The 19603-nt window shown below is 46.1% G+C and overlaps 1 protein-coding gene across 5 annotated transcripts in view; it reads right to left on the bottom strand.

Annotated features, from left to right (window-relative positions):
- Positions 1–19603, bottom strand: part of PLXNA4 (plexin A4) — a 425098-nt gene that overhangs the window by 16780 nt on the left and 388715 nt on the right. For all 5 annotated transcript variants that reach the window (XM_080577830.1, XM_080577838.1, XM_080577839.1 and 2 more), the window contains 5 exons: positions 13163–13266; positions 10169–10268; positions 8275–8465; positions 4705–4874; positions 1193–1405 (listed from right to left, as the gene is read on the bottom strand). In XM_080577830.1, coding sequence (XP_080433956.1) covers positions 1193–1405; positions 4705–4874; positions 8275–8465; positions 10169–10268; positions 13163–13266 — 778 coding nt within the window. The remainder of the gene's footprint in view (positions 1–1192; positions 1406–4704; positions 4875–8274; positions 8466–10168; positions 10269–13162; positions 13267–19603) is intronic.

Genomic DNA, 19603 nt, shown 5'->3' with positions numbered 1-19603 from the left:
ACGTGTTTAACCACATCTAAAAATAATTGTCCGGACAAATCAGAGACCAATGGGAGCATTATTGTAAAAATTTCACCTCATGCTGACTAGGGTACAGAGCTCTTTGATCACCTGTGCTCTGCTTTCACAGAATGAGAGAAAACCTTCTCCACCAAAGGAAATAGGCTGGTTTACAGCACAGTATGCCTACAGCAGCAGAGGTCTTATATCACCTGCATGATGTGGTATCAATTTCAGACAGTGCCTATGAAGTCATCCAGACAAATCATTGCTGAAAACTGGATGCCGTTGTGCAGAAATGATCTGTAAGATAAACCCATTATTGTATTTACAGAGCAGCAATCACTCTCCAGCTGTGCAGTTCCCAAACCTGTCCATAATACCAGGCAAATGTGGCATGTTGGAAAACAAAGCACAGATCAACTTCTACAAGGCTTGCTCCAGGAGACAACATCCTGTTGAGTGGAGTACAAGATGTGCTATAGTTTATCCTGTGGAAAATCTTAGGGAAAATGAAGCCCCTGTGTATTGCAGGAATACTTGCCTTAGTTGTATTTCCCGTAGAGTAGATCTGTCAGACCCTGCCCTTCTGTGCAGTAGTTTCTACAGGTTCTTGCAGATGTGGATAAAATGTTTAGAAAGACCTCTGACCTTTCAGAAAGTACCTGCAGAGGTTCAGTCATCAGCCTGTGAACCCTATGGCATCTCATCCAAAGCACAGAACAGCTGCCATGGAAAGCTACTGAACTCAAAGTAAGGGACGATAATTGTGTGATGTATGGGATGCAGGCAGTGTGGGAACTCACAACAATGCTGGGAGAAATTAACCTCTTCTTCTGGTCTGTGTGGGATGGCTGAGAAGCCCATGTAGCTCACAGGGCTCAGGCATAGTCACCTCCCCTTCCCTCCTCCACCTCTCTCTCTTTCAACAGTTTCTCCTCAAGAGATGATGGCATCAAATGACGGCAAACACCTTCAGTTCACACCTCTAATTAAATTTCTACCTCTGTTGTAAGGCACGTGGGAATAAATGTCTATCAGAGAGCTTTCTACTTGGGCAATAATCAAAGAGAAAAAGCCCAGAAGCAGCTACCAAAAGCAATATTAAGGATACCACTTACCTCCATCCATGAAGCAGGGCCTCATTTTACCACTTGCTTATTCCATTCCTGTTTCTAGAGCTAAAACTCACCTTTCCACCCAGTTCTTGTAGCTGGGGATATCCTTGGCATAGAGAAGCTTGTTGGAGGGGGAGTCTTTGCCCAGACGGTGTTCTGAGGTTGAACAGGAGTCCATGAACGTCTGAGCCACTACAGAGAGGCAGGCGTCTGTGATGCTGTTCTTGTGGATGTCGAAGACAAACTGGGGGTTCTTGATCATGTTCACCCAGAACCGTAATGGCAAGCTGCAAGAGGGGTGGAAGAGGTGAGTCAGTAATTGCATGGTTCAAAAGCTTTGTCTTATGGTATTACGATGTTGACTGGTGGATAGGAATCAAACATCCAGGCATGGAGAGAGGGATTCTGGAATAAGTTTCAATTTTGTCATTTATTTCCAATAAATTCCTCCCCTGCAGGGCTCCTGAGATGGTGGTGGAGTCACCTCAGGAATTAGCTTTGTCTCTGTAAGCCTTGCAGACCAGATTTTGTCACTCCTAATGTCAATGTCATTTTACTGGAGTTGCACATAAATTAATGAGATTATATTAATGAAAGTAGAAATTATATTAATGAAAGTAGAATTGAGATGATGAAAATACCTCCTAACTTCTCTATGGTAGGGTTCAAATGTAACCTACTGTTAGCTAATAGATAGACATTGCATTCAACTTATGGTAAACACTAGGCATTGGTACACTTGGCTTTTGGCCTCATAGTAAATCCAGGGCAAGAAAAGGTAGGTACAACTGTCAGGCTGTCAGGCTGAGCCTGGGAGTGTTAATGGCAGGTATTTTGTGCTGTGCATGCCATGTATTGTCATGCTGCACAGCTCAAGCCCAAGCCCCTGTATGATCCTAGAACATTCTGCACGAAGCAGACTCCATGTGACAGAGAAAACCCTGTTGCCTCAAGGAGAAAAAAATAGGAATGGGGAACAAGTGTTGCAAACATTGAAATGAAAATTTGTCTGTGGAAATGCTATTCCAATTGCAATTCAAAAGCCTTCCTCCCTCCCCACCCCTTATACTCAAAAGAGCTGTTCATTTGTGTGAGATGTCCTGAAGTATCTACATCCAGCCTTTGCCTCAAGCCTTTTTTTTTTTTTTTCTTTTGTGTCAGGGCAAAGACATTCATATGACTGTGGCCTAGGAGCTGAGATGTGTCACGGATACCAGAGTCCAGTTGTCTCTCTGTCTTCCTGCCAGGCAGACTGTTAATCCTACCATCAGTGTCCGTACCTTCCCAAGAAGGTTATTCTTCAGTTTAAAAAAAAAATCACCTTATGTTTAGGCTAAATTCCTCAGTTTATCCAATTTTCTCATTACCCTTATGTGTGTACAGCACCATAAACAATCCATACCCATGTCTGGTGCCTTTCAGGTCACAGCAGGCATTTTAGCATGTCCTCACTAAGAGACGGTACCATATTTTTCTAAACAAATTGTGTTACCCTCAGCCAGCAAAATCATGGACCAAAAGTAAGGAAAGCCTCACACAGATATTCTTATCAGCCAAACAACATCCTTTAGGGAAGGGGCAGAAGTTCAGGAGTGGGAGATGCTGGCAATGAGACCTGATGTGAGGAGTGGGAAGGAAGCTTTTTAGGTTGGGAGTGGAGGTTCATCTGCTGGGGGAAGAGGTGGATGAGTGAAGAACAACTTCTGTAGTTGTTTGGATGGTAAGGACAGCCACAGCGAGCACAAGCACAGGCTGCATGTATGCAGAGCTGTGGGGAGGGGCTTGGGGGACGATATCCCTAGCTGGGAATAATGAAGCCCATGATGTGACTTGGAGTTAATTTAATCTGATTGAAAAGATTTCTTCATACTGCCCCTGATCCCCCCCTGCAACACATACAGACTCTGCCTTTGTCCCTCCCCCCTTAAGTAAACCTCTTGCTCATTTAGTCTGAGTGGCTGCAATCAGCCTTAGATTAGTGCCGCAGATAATGTTAATAATATGCTAATGTTTCATTAGTTGAAAGCCTCTTTGGTGCATGGGGTTTCTTTTTTTATGTCACTGCACTGTGACGATCTGCCATCAGCATGGCTGGTAAAAGGAAAAAATGCATGAGCTGGGAGCCCCATGGCTCTCCTCTGCTGTTCCTTTTATAGTCCCTGTATTTGCACAGGGAAAGGGGAGGGAGCGATTCCCCAGGGGTCTCTTTCCAACAGGGAGACTCAGCAGAGAGGTGCTGCAAAGATCTTTTCTCTTCACCAATCCTGGCTTTTCCCTGCTGTCCCATTACGTGTACAAAGAGGGACCACTGCCTGGCAGCTAGAGCAGGGGGTTGATGTCAGCCTTTGTCACTCACTCAGAAGGGGATTCGCATACAACTTCAGGCCCTTTAAGTACTTAATACCTTTTAAGACTCTCTAAGGTATCTCTTCTGGCCCCCAGCTGCCAGCCCAGGAGGGCACAAGTCTCCTGTGGGTGTGCACATTCCCTGTGGTACACCTTAAAACATCGTATAAAAAAATGGCTCTAGACGCCTCTCTGGGCAACCAAAAGGAGCTCCAGGCCCCCACTGACTACAGTGGGAGTTCAAACTCCCTTTGCAGATGAAGACAGCAATGCTGAATCCTCTCCCATGAATCCCCAGAGATCCCTATGGGCCTGCACGCTACAGCAATGAAATACTTGACAATTTTTCCTCCTATATCCTCACGAGGTCCCTCAGAAATATTAGCATCTCCATGCAATACTGGGATCTATAGCCAAAGTACTCCATCCTTGATAGCACCCTATAGATTCTGGGTACATCTGACTTCTCCATCAGCCTAGGATGATTGAACCTGCCATGATGAACCCCATGCCAGCTTCCTCAGTTTCCCTAGCATCTAGAATCCTGGAATCATTAAGGATGGAAAAGACCTCCAAGATCATCTGGTCCAACCATCACCCTACCACCATTGTCACCCACTAAACCATGTCCCTAAGTACCAGGTCCAACCTTTCTTTGAACACCCCCAGGGACGGTGACTCCACCACCTCCCTGGGCAACCCATCCCAGTGCCTGACTGCTCTTTCTGAGGAGAAAGGTCTCCTTATTTCCAACCTGAACCTCCCCTGGTGCCACTCGAGGCCATTCCCTCTGGCCCTATCACTAGTTATCTGTGAGAAGAGGCCGACCCCCAGCTCCCCACACCTTCCTTTCAGGTAGTTGTAGAGAGCAATAAGGTCTCCCCTGAGCCCCCTCTTCTCCAGACTAAACAACCCCAGTTCCCTCAGCCACTCCCCATAGGACTTGTATTCCAGGCCCTTCACCAGCTTCGTTGCCCTTCTCCGGACACGCTCCAGGGCCTCGATGTCCTTCTTGTAGTGAGGGGCCAAAACTGAACACAGCACTCAAGGTGCGGCCTCACCAGAGCTGAGTACAAGGGGAGAATCACCTCCCTGGTCCTGCTGGCTACACTATTCCTGATACAAGCCAGGATGCCCTTGGCCTTCTTGGATCCCAAATCTAGATCCCAAATCATACGTCCATCTCTCCCCCTTCCAGTCCAGGATTTGGTACCAGGCTGCACTGGTCTGTCCCACTCACCAGTTGCTCTTCCAGGTATGCCGCACGTGGGGGTCATGGATGTTGTGCTTGTCAGCCTGCTCATCCAGGAAGTCGAACATGTATTTGATGGCCAGGGGAAGCGCACTGCCACGGTGAGCAGTGCTGAAGATGGTCTCAAAGAGGTCGTCTACAAATTTCTGGAGAGTGCCCTGTTGGGAGAAGGAGAGAAGAATGTGAGATGCTAAGTAGGAAGAGGATGATGAATTATGGTATCCCACTGAAAATAGAGTATATCTCTAATATACAGGCTCAGGAAATATATTGAAAAGCAGGAGCCACTTAACAGCTTTTAAATGTGACATGAGTTGAAATTTCAACCCAGATGTCTTTAAGCAGACATCTGCATCTTCATAATATCCATTACTTATGTTTAACAGCTGAATGGGGTAGGTCAAGATATTACCTGTCCTCTCTGTTACTAGCACTCAGGGAGGGAGGCTGAGATGTAGTGGGATACCTCTCCCCATCTCAGGTATATGGTGATGGGATGGTGCTCGTCTGTTCCCACTGAAATTTCTCTCCCCTGCATCCTATACTCAACTGCTTTGGTGCAGCCAAAAAATAGCCATTTTCTATGCTGGTTTTCATCCAGGGCCTGTTCTTAAGCTAAGAATAGAAGTCAGATAAATGTAGAGGAGAACAGAAAGTGTCATTGGGACAAATAGGACAACAGTGACTGGAGAAGGTGGCTGTCCTGTATGTGTAAGTAGCATAATAAATAACAAGAATTTCATCTTAATTCCAGTAGGCCTCCTTGTTTTTTACTACCCATCTTCATGGGACCAAGACAAGCCCTAGGAGCAATATTTGAACAGGTCAAGTACTGCTCTGCAGACCTAATGCCCACTGCAGAGATTGGAGCGGTGTCCTTAGGCTCCTCTGGGAGGAGAACTCCAGATCCAGAAGAACCACCCTGGCCAGATGATGAGGACAGTTGACCTTCAGTGAGGACGTGAAGAGCTAGAATAGCAGAGGGTGACCAGGCCTGGACAAGGGGGCTGCTGAGGAGCTGTGGTAACCTGTAAAGCCTTACCCTGTCACCAGAGCTGCACAGGCACTTACATGTGAACAAACCATATGGCTGCTAAAATAACCAAAAATCAATCAAACCTCCAATAAACATTTCCTGATACACAGATTTTCCTCAGCTGAAAAATAAAAGCCTTCCCTTTCTCTGCAGACCCAAGAAAGAAATTCCTCCTTACTAGAAATGAAGCACCAGGTTCCACCAGAGCGACACAAGTTTACATAGCGCTAACAAATACTTAATTAGAAAGCTGGTGTCTCTTGCTGATTCATCACTTGATTTATTCTTTGGGAAACAAACAGAGGTGCCTTTTGCTTGTGTGAACTCCTACAGGGTGAATAATCCCTGCAGTATGTCTGACTCAGAAAGGGCCCCTGAGGAGAAATCTTGTTGGTCTGACATGGAAGAACTTGCCCTCAGGTTCAGTTTCTGGAGGGAATTAGTTCTCTACATGCTCACCCACACAAATACAAAGAAAACCTCTGAGGCTTTTAGGCAAGAGACTCCAGGTCTCAGAGGTCAGGGATTTAACAGAATAAAAATCATTGTCAGTTTAACTAAGTATTCCCTGGGATTGTATTACTAGCAATTGGTCTCTCTCCTCTTTCCTCCCCCCTAAAATGGTCATGATGAGGAAAGAATATTGCTCAGCCCAAGAGGGGAAACAATAAACACCCAGCCTTTTTGCTCTCTCTTGCTGTGCAAGTTTTGCAGCTGCTTTCCTGCTGTCTTCAGAAAAAAAGAAAAAAGAAAAAAAAAAAAAAAGGAAAAAAAAGTGTTGAGCTTGTGATCCGAAACAGAAAGCAAAAGCAATTCAGTGGTGGGGTAAGGGACATATCCCCAGACAGTGTAGATCAGCACTGGTCCAATGGTTGCTTTTTTACACCAGCTGGGGCCCTGGCCCTGGGGAGCATCATTTTCTTTTTACATTGTGTGATCCATAAAAGCATCTTAATGCCACGGAGCTGAGAGTGTTCCAAGGCTAAAGGCAAAGCCACTTTATGTCTGAATCCCATTGCAACGCAGAGAGACAGAGTGAGGCTGTGGGGAGAGTCAGACACCATAGGCTGAGGAACAAATGAGCAACTAAAACTTATGGTAGGACTTAAGCACGTAACGGAGAGCTGTCTGATGGGCAAACTCAGATTTGAATGAACAAATGTAATTGTGTTTGTGCCTGTTGACACCTTGACAGGAAATGGTAATAGTCAAAACTTCAGAGAAAGGAGGAAGATCAGGCTGTTTGATTGCTGCTTGGTTTAACCCTGCTCAGAATGGGGTGAGATTATGTTGTGATTAGCCACACCTGAGCCACAGCTGCAGTTTCGACTTCTGAGGTGCATCCAGATAACTCATGTGTCAGAGATTCAGGCATGGGGATGCTCTGCACTGCAGGAGGATGGCAGGATTGTAAAGGGACCCTGTTTGATTATAGTGCCTGCCTCCCCACCTGCCCTGGTCCCTGCTGGGGTACAAAAGAAGAACATTGCAGCCTCCTCATTAATGCAGGCTTCTCCAAGGAAAGCACCACCGATGATGGATCCACAGGGGGGAAGAGCAAATAGTTGTAAAATCACACGACTGCTTTTGCCCACATTTTTGTAGAGCCTTTAGAGAAGAGATAGGTGGAGAACAGTCTTGATAAGAGATGAAAGAAGTTGAAAAGCCTGGGAGCAAGGCTACTGCAATGAGAGCCAGCCACTCCTCTCCTAGGGAAGGGACGGAATGGTGCTGACTGACAGTGAGCTGTTGCTGTGCAGACAGTGGCAAGAAAACCACTTTCTGTGGCTGTCACAGACCCAAAGTCCACTGCAGTAAGTTATAAGCCTCTCCCCTTCAGTGATCTCCACTTGTACAAGTGCCCTCGCCACAGTGCAGCATCCTCAGTTATGCTGAGCACTAACATGCTGCGTCCTTGGAGAATTTTTGCAGGCTGTGGCAGGCACACACATAGGAGGCTGGTTTTTAGCGTTTAGGGGAGTGTGGATTGAACAGATAGGATGTGACCACGTTCACGCCCTGATTCTTCATTTGCTCAGTTTTGATCCAAACTACAAGCCATCATCGACAACACCAGCACATACCTACCCCTGTGTTCACGCTCTCCACCAGACTCATGGCCATGGCCACTCCTCATTGCTCTCCAAATCCCAGTTCCCTTTGAGCCCTTAGCTTCTGTTACTGTCACTGTTTGTTCACGCATTTATTGTTTATTTTTCACTGATCACTCCCTTTGCTCATGACATCCCCACCTCTTGATCCTCCTCATCCGAGACATACCAGAAGCAGTACCCTTGAAGTTATCATTTCTCTCTTTCTACCATTTGGCCTTCTCATGTCCCTTTCCTGACTTTGCTCTCTAAATTCTTTGCACTCCTCTTGCTCTATTTTCCTTCTGATCTTCTCTCTTTATATCCCCTTTAGCACCCTCTGAGCAGACCTCTCATATCTTGTCTGCAGGAAGTCCCACTGCAGCCTCTAAAATCCCATTCCTCACCCTCTTCCCCATCCCAACCATATACCTTGGTGGCAAGTAGCCTTGTCAGGTAGATCTCAGAAACCATCTTGCTGCCCCGATCACCCTCTTTTTGGTCACCATGCTCATGGTTCTTCACCAAGTGCCACATCTTGACTCCACTCTCAAGGTCAGGGGTGATCATGGGTGTGCGGGAACGGAGGCTGTCCGGGCTGCCCGTGTAACGGATCATGTTTTCTGCAAAGAGAGATGCATGTGTCTCAGGTTAATGGGTTTCACCAAGGAAACATGCTAATGACACATCCCTTGATAGAAGTTCTTCATCAGGGACTAGCACTGTTAGTGTCAGGCACTGCCCAGGACTGTTTTGGGGACAGTACCATCTACTTGTGGTAACCAGTATGGGTTGGTTCAATTTGTTTTACCTGTAGGGGTGTTAGCCATACCAGACCAAGCTTCTTGGCCCTATGGCCAGAGAACAGGTCATTTTACGTAGTCATACTGATGTAACTGATGTGACCTCTTGCCTATCTCCCCATATCCAAACTCAGGAGGAACTGCCTCCCATTCCTCCTATGGCATCAAAGCAACCCAATAACTCCTACCCCACTATCCTCTTCAGTATCTGCTCCAAAATCTTGTTTTGATAGGAAGTAAACTAGAAACCCAGGTGGGCCCACACATATTTCCTCTGCAAGGACTCCATCATCCTCTGGATTCTGTTTCCCTTTGCCTCTGAGTGATGGCATGAGGCATTCCCCTCCCTCTGACCTTCCAGCAAGGCTCCAGATTGAGTCTTTTCCAACCATAATTAACAGAAGAGTGTTGCACCTTTCTGTATCGAGATCTGCATCAGCCTCATTAATGCATTACCAACCTCTACATATTAATTATTAGTTGGAATATCCTTTTTTTCTCTCTGGATGCTGTTTTCTTAATTGCAATTAACAATCACTTCTGACCCACTACATCTTCTCCTCCCCCTGCATTCTTCCTCACACCCTCCTCCTGAAAAATCAAATGGCAAAAGAATTAAGGAAATCCAGCAGAAATTAACCCCCCTTAAGTCTTCCTTTTCAAAGGTCACTGTGTCTTTCAGTAATTGCAACAACATGGCAAAGAGGATGAATATTAATAAGATCTGGTGGATTGCTTACGCCCTTGCAGAAAGAGAAAGGGGGCTCCTTGGACATTGAGTAACCATACTGTCCTTCAATCTAAAGTGACTACGAAGGATCAGAGATGCTTTCATACATAACAAAAAACACCAATGAACTGATATGATAGCTGTATCCAGGATAAAGGGTGGTTTTGCAGCACTCTGGTTGCATATTAAAGACATTTTTCTTTGCTGTCCCACACCATCATAGTGTCCTGGGTTTGCTTACAACTGTCTCATGACATGAGTAAAGTGGGAAAAACAGTGTACTGCTTTGAGATACACTGATAAAAGGCATCAGTAAGAGATTTTTCTTATGTTTCCAGGTGCAAATTCCCTTGGGATAATAACATAACTGTGTGGGACACACAATACCCACACTAAGCTATAGCAGTAGACAAGCAATGCCCTCTGTAGGTTGCTTTTTGTTCCGGAGGCCTCTCCCCTGTGCCACAACAGACCATTCTCCAAGGGCTTTGCCCACTAGAATGACTGAGCTCTTCCACATTGATCTAAAATGTTAATTATTTAGGCTCCTTCTTTTGCTAATAGGGAAGGAGAGCTACTTCCAAGGGCAATCCAGCCACTTAGATCGACATCTTGGACCAGATGCCAAAGTTTTAAACGGCTAAATCCTCTCCTCCTGCCGTCCATCAAGCAATCCTATCAACTAGTCATCTGCCTATTGTTCTCTTTTCTGATGCTTGTCTTGTAACCACCTTGGTGTTTGGGATCTCTCCTTCAGTGCTCTCTTGAACCTTATCAGCACACAGGCTCTTACCATACTTGCTGGCTGAGGTCCGGGACACCGTGGAGTTGTTGACTGCATTGTAGGCAGTGACTTGCTTGGAGACTAAAGCTACCACAGATCCATCTGGTACCTACAGAGAAAAATGGGCCCCGTCAATAAGCTTCTGAGAACTGGCTGAGGAGCGTGCCAAGGACAGCTGGAATTCAAGCAGCAGAGACTGAACTGTAAACCTGTGTCACTGTAAGCAAGATAGAAATTTTGTAGCAAAGCTTTAAATGTTTTCTTCAGTGGGTTTATTAACAAACAAAAAAAAGGGGGGGGGGAATCTGTTGTTGCATAACTAGAAGCTTGGACTTGGGCACTGGGACAACTGACGACAAAGCAGAATGACCCACTCGGATCCTGAGCTAAAGCCCAGGGATGACAACGTGAGTTTTGCTTTGACCTCTAAAACTGACCATAGTCTCTTCATGAGGAGGCTTTCGTGCAGGACAGGAGCATGAGTAGAATAAAACACCTGGTTAAGGTAGCTTGTGACCACAGTATTACTTCAGGAAAGGTTAGAGATACTACAGGGTCATTTTTCACAGTGGGCAACCATCCACTTACCTGGGAGCTAAGCTGATGAAAAGGCAGGACTATGACACTGAAACAGAAATTAGAGATCCAATTCTCATGAGCAGGGGGAGCCTGGAGAATCTAGGTTGGGATTGTGAGTTGGGTAAACATTTTAGACCAAGAGCTATCAGAGTTTAAGGATCAGCTCTCTCGGTCCGCAAATCTCACAAGCTGTTTTTATACTATTTCAGCTTCCAAGTGAAGGAAATTTGTCCAGATCAGCCACTCTTATATGGTCTGACGTGAGTACAAGTATCGGCCTTACTGAGGTGCTGCCGAGATTTCCAGAGAAGCATATTTGATAATGAAGGGAGAGGTGAGTGTGAAGGGAGGCTTCTATGTTATGTATAAATTTAAGTCAAATTAACAATGGTGTAAGGGACCAGAGGAGATTACATCTTATTTAGTATCTTAGGAATTTGGATTTTTGCGGTAACATTATTCAAAATGAGCTTTCCTAAAAGAGACAACATTATCAATGATGGCACAGCCTCTATGGAGGTTTGACTGCACAGTGCCCTAGAGGACTTTCTGAGGCTGGAGAATAGAAATTAACACCAAGGCTCATCTCCTTTACCTTCTGACAACCACAGCTCTGCTAGTCACCTTAGGCAGAGAAAAATAAGTATTTATAAGGAAAAAAATCATCTGAGCTACTTCAAACATCAAGGACAGTGTGTCCCGTATGGATGGGAAAAATAATGTGAACTTTTTTGTTCTTTCTAACTTGATTGCAGGTACATCTAGGTACTTGGGTCAGATTGAGATATCTACATTTTCTGCTTTGACTGACCCTGCCAACCTTTCCATGCACATGACAAACGCACTGCTGGGCAGATCTGATCACCATGACTTCTTTCTTTTTGTTGTTTTAGAGGGTCTCAGCTGGGGGAAAATAGTAGGGCTGGAGGGGCCATGCTCTAGGATGTCACGGGATAGCATTTCAACAGAAAACAGAGCTTTCTGATATGAGCCAGACTTTCCATTTCTACAGATAGGTGATTCACGTGGGTCCCATATCAGAAATGTTAGCAAGCCAGGGGCACAGAGGAGCCATATCAGGAATATCTGTGATAAATAAGACATCATAAAAAAGGAGATGGGTGAAAAAAATACTGCTAACAACTTCTAACTCTTGTCTGTGTAATAATAATAATTAGCACTTGCATGGAGTTTTTGATCTTCAAAGCACTGCGGAGGCTAATTAAATAGCCCCTCAGCAATCGTGGAAGGCAATTACAGGCTTTTTGTAGTTTTAGCCCCACACTCCAGATGGGGAAACTGAGGCAGCAAGAATATCAGTGAGTGTCCCAGAATGCTCTGTCTGCCCTCAGGACAGCCAAGCTAACCAATGCGGAGCTCAGCACTGCAGCAGCTGAGGACCTGTTCCGCCCCCGCTCATCCATAGACCTGGGAGCTCATTGCCTGGAGCAAACAACTGGAAAAAGCACAGAAAGGAAAGAAAATTATACTTGGTTTGCTGGTGAAATAAAATAGAAACACTGCCCTGTTCCCCTTGAAAAGTCTTGGGGAGTCAACCAGCAATTCTCAGTTAACCTGAAGTGAAAAGTTTTGTTTCCTTTTCAAATTATTGCCTGCTGCTTCCTCAGGTCAGTTCTTAAATGAAAAAAAAAATAAATCTTGATATAAAACACAGATTGCTGAGGTGTGATTGAGGAAATGACAGATTGTCAACATCGGATTAAATGCAATTTTTGTTGTTGTTGTTGGTTTTTCTTTTGGTCAAAGGAGGAAAGAACCGGGGGAGCTTTTGACCTAAACTCCATTTTTTTTCATTAAATCTACCACTTGTGTAAGATATTTTCGGACATCTTTAGCCCTCTCTTATGGATCTCAGTGTAATGCACAGATGAAGAGAAGCCTTGCCCCAAGGCAAGTCACACAGAGATTAAAACCAAAAGTTCCTAGGCCAGCGTCACCTCCATCGCACTGCTGCCTCTGGTCACGCTGCTTTCCTCCTCCTTATTCCAGACAATAAGCCTCCCTCTCCTCCTTTTTGTCTTGTCCATCCTTCTGAACTCTGCTAGCATTACAAGGCCTTTGATGCAGTGGAAAAAAAGGAGGAGGGAAGTGCTTGTTTTCTGTCTGTCAACATGAGAAATGTTAACTCATGCTGTCCTCCTGACTAACGCTTCTCTTCACATCCTTTGCTCACCAGGGCTGTCCCTCCTTGGAGAGAGACAGACTTATTTCTTCCCTTATCTTCATCTCCAATGATGTGCACAATGGTTCCTACAGGATGGATGTGCTCAGTTATAGGGGCTCTGCTCGGTTATTGCCCACTTAACTACTGTCTACCTCTGCATCTTGGAGAATAACATTTTACCCTTCTCCTTTTCACTTTCCTGACCGACCTACCCGTTACCCATCCTCTCCTGCAGTTACCTGATAGTGTGCCAGCGTGTTGAGTCTTTTCCAGTCGTTCTCTATCTTGGTTGTGATGTCCTCATCCTGCAGGATCATCCTTGCCCCGCTTGCCTGCCGCCACTCTGCAAGGAGAACGGAGACATTGAACGCTGCCCTGCAGAGCCTCTCAGAGCCTTGTAAGCCCTGTGCTCACAGCCCATGGTGTCACACGTGCAGGCTGCATCCATGTAGCGTCATATCAGTCATTGCCATTGTGCTCCGACTGATGCCTCCAACCACACACAACATATAAATGCATAAATACCCAGAGCCCACGAAGGAGGGAGAGAAGGGACAGAAGAATTATGAAAGGTTAAGATAGACGGTTCAGGAAGTACACAAAAATCATAGCTTTGTGGCAAAGTTCAGAGTCAACTCCTCGGTTATTCAGACCAGTTTCTTTACCCTTGATAAAATAATATTGCTATCACAAAGCCACTTTTGCACATGAACAGCCACCCCTTTAAAGAGTGACACTGAACCATGCAGAGATCAGAACGCAGAGCAGTTGCCTACAGAGGTGAGGGGTCCGAGGCCACTGCACAGCAGCACACAGTGGTGAAGATCATACAGATAAATAAATCAGTGACCAGAGAGCCGTTGTTCCGATGGCAGAGCCAAACAAAGCAAGTCCTGGTGCTTTGGCTCCCTGATTATTCAGTGCTTAACTCATAGCTCACTCCCTGGCTCAGTTTTTTCTCCAGTGTGGCTGCTTCCAAGGCCCACCTGCCCTTGCATATGTTAGCCACAACAAGTGACATGAGCAAATGAATGTCACTTGCCTCAGGGACAGAAATTAGTCACCAGCCCTCTTTCATTAAGCAGCATGGACATAGACTTTTCGGATATGTGAGATATGTCTAACTCCAAGATCTCACCATAGACAGGGCTCCCCTGGGCAGAGAAGTGTCTTGGTCAGTGCAACACCAGACCCTTTACTGGGACCAGATTGTCTCCATCGGGGCTCACAAAATACTTCTTGCCATTCAAGTCCAGAAGTGATGGAGAGCAGGAAGCCCTTAGCTTTGGAATTGGGACCCAAAGGAGAGAAATGTAACATCACTTGGTGACACCAGCCATGGCTGTGGCTTCAGCACAGCCCACCTGAACCATCCAAAGCTTCCTTTTTGGTGGTTATGTCTCAGTCACCGTGACCCAGCCACACACAGTTTAGCAAGAGCCCAAGCAGAAAGTCTATTCAACTGCTGGAGTTAATTAAAATGAACTCTTGGATATGGAGACATCACCTGCCACCCCTGCTTATTTCTCCTAATATAAAAATGCAAGGACCATTGCAAATTTCTTCTGGTTTCAGCAGTTTTCTTATCACATAATTAAAATGCATTGGGAAAGACGCCCTTGCCTTTATTATTCATTTAAATTAGCAGGGAGAGGTCAGCTGCTGTGTTTATTGCTGGATGTTACTTTGGCAGGAGATACTCCAAGAGTAAGCAAAGGTTATGTTGGCTAAGCACTGATCCTAAACTGCCCTTCATTTACTCCAGCTCCTTAGGACCTCGCTGATATTATCCTTGTGATGTCTGAGGGCGACACTCTCTGTCCATTGCCCCCTGGACAGGATCCCCAGAAGCTAACTGGTCCCAGATGTTGTTTGGAAGAGCACAAAACGCTGAAGTCCGAGCTGGGCTGGGAAATGGTGCTTTTACAAAGCTCTGCAGGGTGCCAAAGCCACTTGTGCTGTCACAGTATGTCCCCTATGTGCCTTCCTCACGGTCTCCATGGTGTCCCTTTGACCTCTCTCCATCAGGTCCCTGCATATTTCCGTAGTCTTCTTTTCTGACTTGTCTTTGGGGAGGGACACACACTCACATAGTGTTTTGGGAGGAATTCACCAATTCTCAGTTGCGTTGGTTCTGATCTGGAAGGTGGGCACAACTTTCCTCACTCTGTGCTTTTTCTCTGTGCTTGAGGGCTGAACCCCACTGCTCCAGGGCAGCTGGGGACGTTGTGGGAGCCACAGGAAGGTGTCTTCTATGTCTTCTATATCTTCTATGTCTTCTGTCCCACTGTGCACAGACACAGGGGGCTGCCAAGTCCTTCCCCTTGGCCTTCACAAGGAAACATGCCACGTGAGGAAGAGGAAGGGCCGGGCTTAGTTTGCACGATATCCACTCCTGAGACAGCGGCAAAGACAAGGGGCAAAGCTCCCTGCAGGGAGGGCTTGGAGCATCTGGCTTCAGTTTCACAGCCTCTTTGCACCGACCAAAACCAAATCACTTCCTCATGCATCTGAGCAACGACCCCGAAAGGACCCCAGGTGTGGACCCCCAGCTCTCCCTAGCCGCACAGCTCTCCCCAGTCTCACAGTTCCTCTACAGGTGCCACCTGAGGTGGTCACGCAAGGATCTGCAAGGAAATGTGATGGCTGGGAGCAGAGAAGTGGGAAGGGAGGGCACGAAGGAGGGAAAGGTGACCCTGACATCCATATTCACAGAGCTGAGTGAAAAGTGTTAGCTTTGTCCTCGCTGGCAGCGCCCTGTCCCCTCTCTCATCTGATCTGCGCACTCCTCTGCGAGCCAGCACAAAGGAAAGACACACTCCAATCCAATTTGTTACACTTCCACCTTCCGGAGAGGGGGAGGGAGGTAAAAAATCCCATTATCTTTATCAAGCCTTCCAATCAGGAGCAGCGGTAAATGCAAACTCAGGAGACAGCTGCTGTGAAGCCTTTATATTTCATTCAGCAGATAGTGTATCTCTTTATTGCACGCAGGAATTACTTTTTTTTCTTTCTTCTTCTTCTTCTTTTTTTTTTTTTTTTTCTTAAGAAACAACCATTCTCTTCAACTTGACTGGGAAAAAACGAAATTCAAGGGGACACCAATGAAGAGGGGTTTGTCTGAGCTGTAGCAATGCCTAGCTAGGGAATGAATCTGTGGGGATATGGGAGATGGGGAGACATCCTCCTGCACCTCAGATCCTACAGAAAATGCTCCACCTCCCTTGTGCCTTCTCTCTGATCCGTGTCACCCTGAAGATGCCCAGTGAACAAGGGAGAAAAGAGCAGCAGAGATTGTTAAGGGGCAACTGAAACACCCAGGAATAGAAGACCTCTCAGCTCACTCCAGATGTCTTCTTCCGAGCTGGTCATCATCAGTTACCCTACCTGTTACAGGCACTTGTGGGTCTCAATGCACGTAATTCATTTTGGTCATCTCTACAAACTGCACAATGCTTCCCACACTTTTCCTAAAGACCTGAAGTCCCATTTGAAGGACTATGAAAAGGTTTGTGGCTGTGCCAAGCAATGACAAGTGGAACAAATGCATCTAGCTTGCCCATGATCAATGCTTAGTTCACGATCACTTGTGTTCAGGAAGGATTTGTCTGAAGAACCTGGCATGGGCTGCTTTTAGTCCTCCATTCCTAGCAGTATTTCATCACTTCCCTATGAATTCCACAAAAGATTGGGGTAAGAAATAGAAGAATAAAACCTTTTGTTTCAGTGTTATGGGTTGGAATAAAACCAGCTGGGTGGGAAACAGAAGTGGGGAAATGACCAGTAAGTGGTGACCTCTAAGAAAAGAGGAGAAACTCAGCTCTGCTTCTAGCATGGAGAAAAGACCATCATGGTTGGAAAGAAAAGGTTTATATCAGAACATATAGAGATATGTGAAACACTTCATCCTGTATATGCAAGTTCTGTGCGTTACTGTATATACACTAGAGTTAGACTCAGTTTAAATGGCTCCTAGAGATTAAACCCATCACATCAGTACTGCACTGCTGGTGAGGCACTGAAAGCTTGCCCTGGCCTGAGTCTGAGCCAGCATTACCGAGTGCAAGGCATTCAACCAGCAGCCCCCACTACCTCAGCAGTCCCTTCCAAAAGGCTCCGGGAAGAGTGAATGCCTCAGCGTGGAGCCAAATTTCTGTTTTGTGATCCTCACACCCTAACGCTTTCCCAAAGATGGGCTATTTTATTGATAGCGAGGGCTTTAAAGAATAATAATAACAGAAATAGCCACGGTAGAAAGAAGCCTGTACTCTGAGGGCTGCGGTTTGGGTTTTGGACTAAAATGTAACCTCGGGGTGTCCAAAATGAGTGCTTTCAGCTGACAACCCCCTCCATGAGTTGTCTGGGTAACTGCAAAACATTATGACATTTGCGACACGTACAAGTCACTCTGCCTGCAGCTACCCTGCATTTAACAACTCCAAATAACTCATTAGCTTGTTTGCTTTCTTCATGTGAGCAATCTGGCCTTGGTACGGACAGAAAGCCTGGAAAATTGCAACGGTAATAGAAAACAGTGCTGGTGTGTAGGAAACCATCGATTTCAAAGGCAGATGATAATCATCTGCTCCGACCCACTGTTTAGCATGGGCTGTCGGGGCTGATCCAGCCACCTTTGCAATTCTGAGCATTCAGCCTGGGGCAGGTTGATCCTGAGAGCTCTGTGCTGCTTTCTTTTGTCACCGCTGCTTTCTGCTTCCCCCTTGTTGCTTTTGCTGTCCCCAGAGGATGCCAGGTGCCAGCAAATACTTTTCCTGTGAGGAGGCTGGGCAGGAGCTGTGCCTGGATGTACGTGTCCTCTTGTCCCTGCTTCACTCTTGCCAGCCCTGCTCCTCCCACCTTATTAACTGCTGTGCTAAAGGAGCTTGCAACTATATCGTTGCTGGCAAGACTCTTCTCCTAGATGAGAAGATATTAGTTTCTTTTCCCCCTTATGTTTATTATTTATTTTAGCAACTGCATCATCAGTACTAGAGGCTAAACAGATGCTCATCAAACAGTCTCCTGTCTGTATGGACAAGTCTGTGTCCAGTCCTTCTGGTAGGGATGTAAACGCTCATAAACACTTTCTGGAACTTACTGGCCTTCAGAAGGTCAAAATAACTTACAGCTGCAAAGCTCTGGATGCAAAATTGTCAGACTCCAGTTAAGACCCTGCACGCACACTGTTCTATACCTTTCAGCTGCCAGAGCTGCCATAAAACTGGATTCCAAAGTATTCCTTGTATTTGCAATATGCAGGGAAAACTCCTGCCTCCGAGTATGTATTCATCCCCGCAGTGGAACAAACCACTCTCCACCCACACCCAGCCTGAGACCAAACCTAATGGGCTCTGTGGTCACCATCCAGCACCATGTGGGTCAATGGGTTTGGCTGTAAACCCCATTCCCCCTATTTTCTGTGCTCTCGTTCCCTGCCCTACCTGGCCTGGTGCACTCAGTGTTCCCCTGCTGACTCACAGCAGCTCCAAAATCAACTCAGGTCCTTTTTTTGATGATGTATATGATGTGTTCTTTATTACTGCTGGTTTTGGCAGCTTGTTTTGTTATTCTAACTGCCTTTCATGAGCAGGAATCTTGCTGCAATTTCTGTCAGGAATCCCCTCCTCCCCTACACAAATGCACACACATAAACACACTTAACTTTAATCCCTGACCTCTCATTTCTGCCTCCGTTATTGCTGTGAATTGTTTCTTGGCGTCGGTCCATTCCTCCTCCTTTTGGTTCCTCCTCTACTCTGCCGAGTTTTATAGACGCCATCATTTTCCACTCAAGTCCTTTCCACTGAAGGTCACCGAGGACAAATTCTGGCTGATGGCCTCACACAATACAGCTCTGTGCTAGACTCCTCATCAATGTCCTGAGCAGAATGCTCTACATCCTCTCATACCAGCCTCCAGGTGTGGTATCAGGTCTGACCCTGGGCTCAGCTTCAAATATCTCACTTCCCCCAGTATCCTTGCTCCAGATTTGGGGCAGAAACTGATTTTAGCCCCAAAGGCATCCCTGTGCTAGGCTGTACAGCACCTGTGTGCCCCAGAGCTTGAAATGCAAGTGAAGCTACTGCAGCTCTTTCCACCCCCCAAGCAGAGCATCTCACGAAGGAGCAAAAAAAGCATGAATTCATAAACAGAGGGACTGATCTTTCCTTAAAACATGAGTGCTGATCTCCTTGTCCTCTGCAAAAAAAGAAACATCAGCAGCAGCTCCCAGCCCTGCTGTTGGTGGAGGGGTGCTGGCAGGAGAGGGAAGCAGTCAAGGGTGAGATGGATGCAGCCCACTGAACGGAGGATGCTTCATCCTCTTTCCTGTGCCCGCATGATGAGAAATTAATACTGTTTGGGCTGTGACTGTCTCAGCAAGAAGACATGCATAATCCAAGCCCTCACTGATCAGAGAAGAGCTAGGAATAAATCTGAGCTGCCTGAACACTTCTGACAACACCACCCTGTGTTTTCTGTGCTCTTCATCCAGAGGATTTGGGCAAGACGTGCCTTTTCCATACCCTTGATCAAGCCAAATTCTGGGCAGAAAATCAGGGTGGCTACTGATCGTTTTAAGTCCTCAAGGTCAGAGCAGTAGAGCTTTCATAAGCCAGGAGTGTACGCATCAATTTATTCAGTTTCTTCTGCCCTCTCACCATTGCTGATGCTCTGCCCAA

The sequence above is a fragment of the Anser brachyrhynchus genome (genome assembly GCF_964034855.1).
Source record: "Anser brachyrhynchus genome assembly, chromosome: 1".
Lineage (NCBI taxonomy): Eukaryota > Metazoa > Chordata > Aves > Anseriformes > Anatidae > Anser > Anser brachyrhynchus.
The sequence above is the reverse complement of the archived record's forward strand: the minus strand, read 5'-3'. Positions and strand labels throughout refer to the sequence as shown.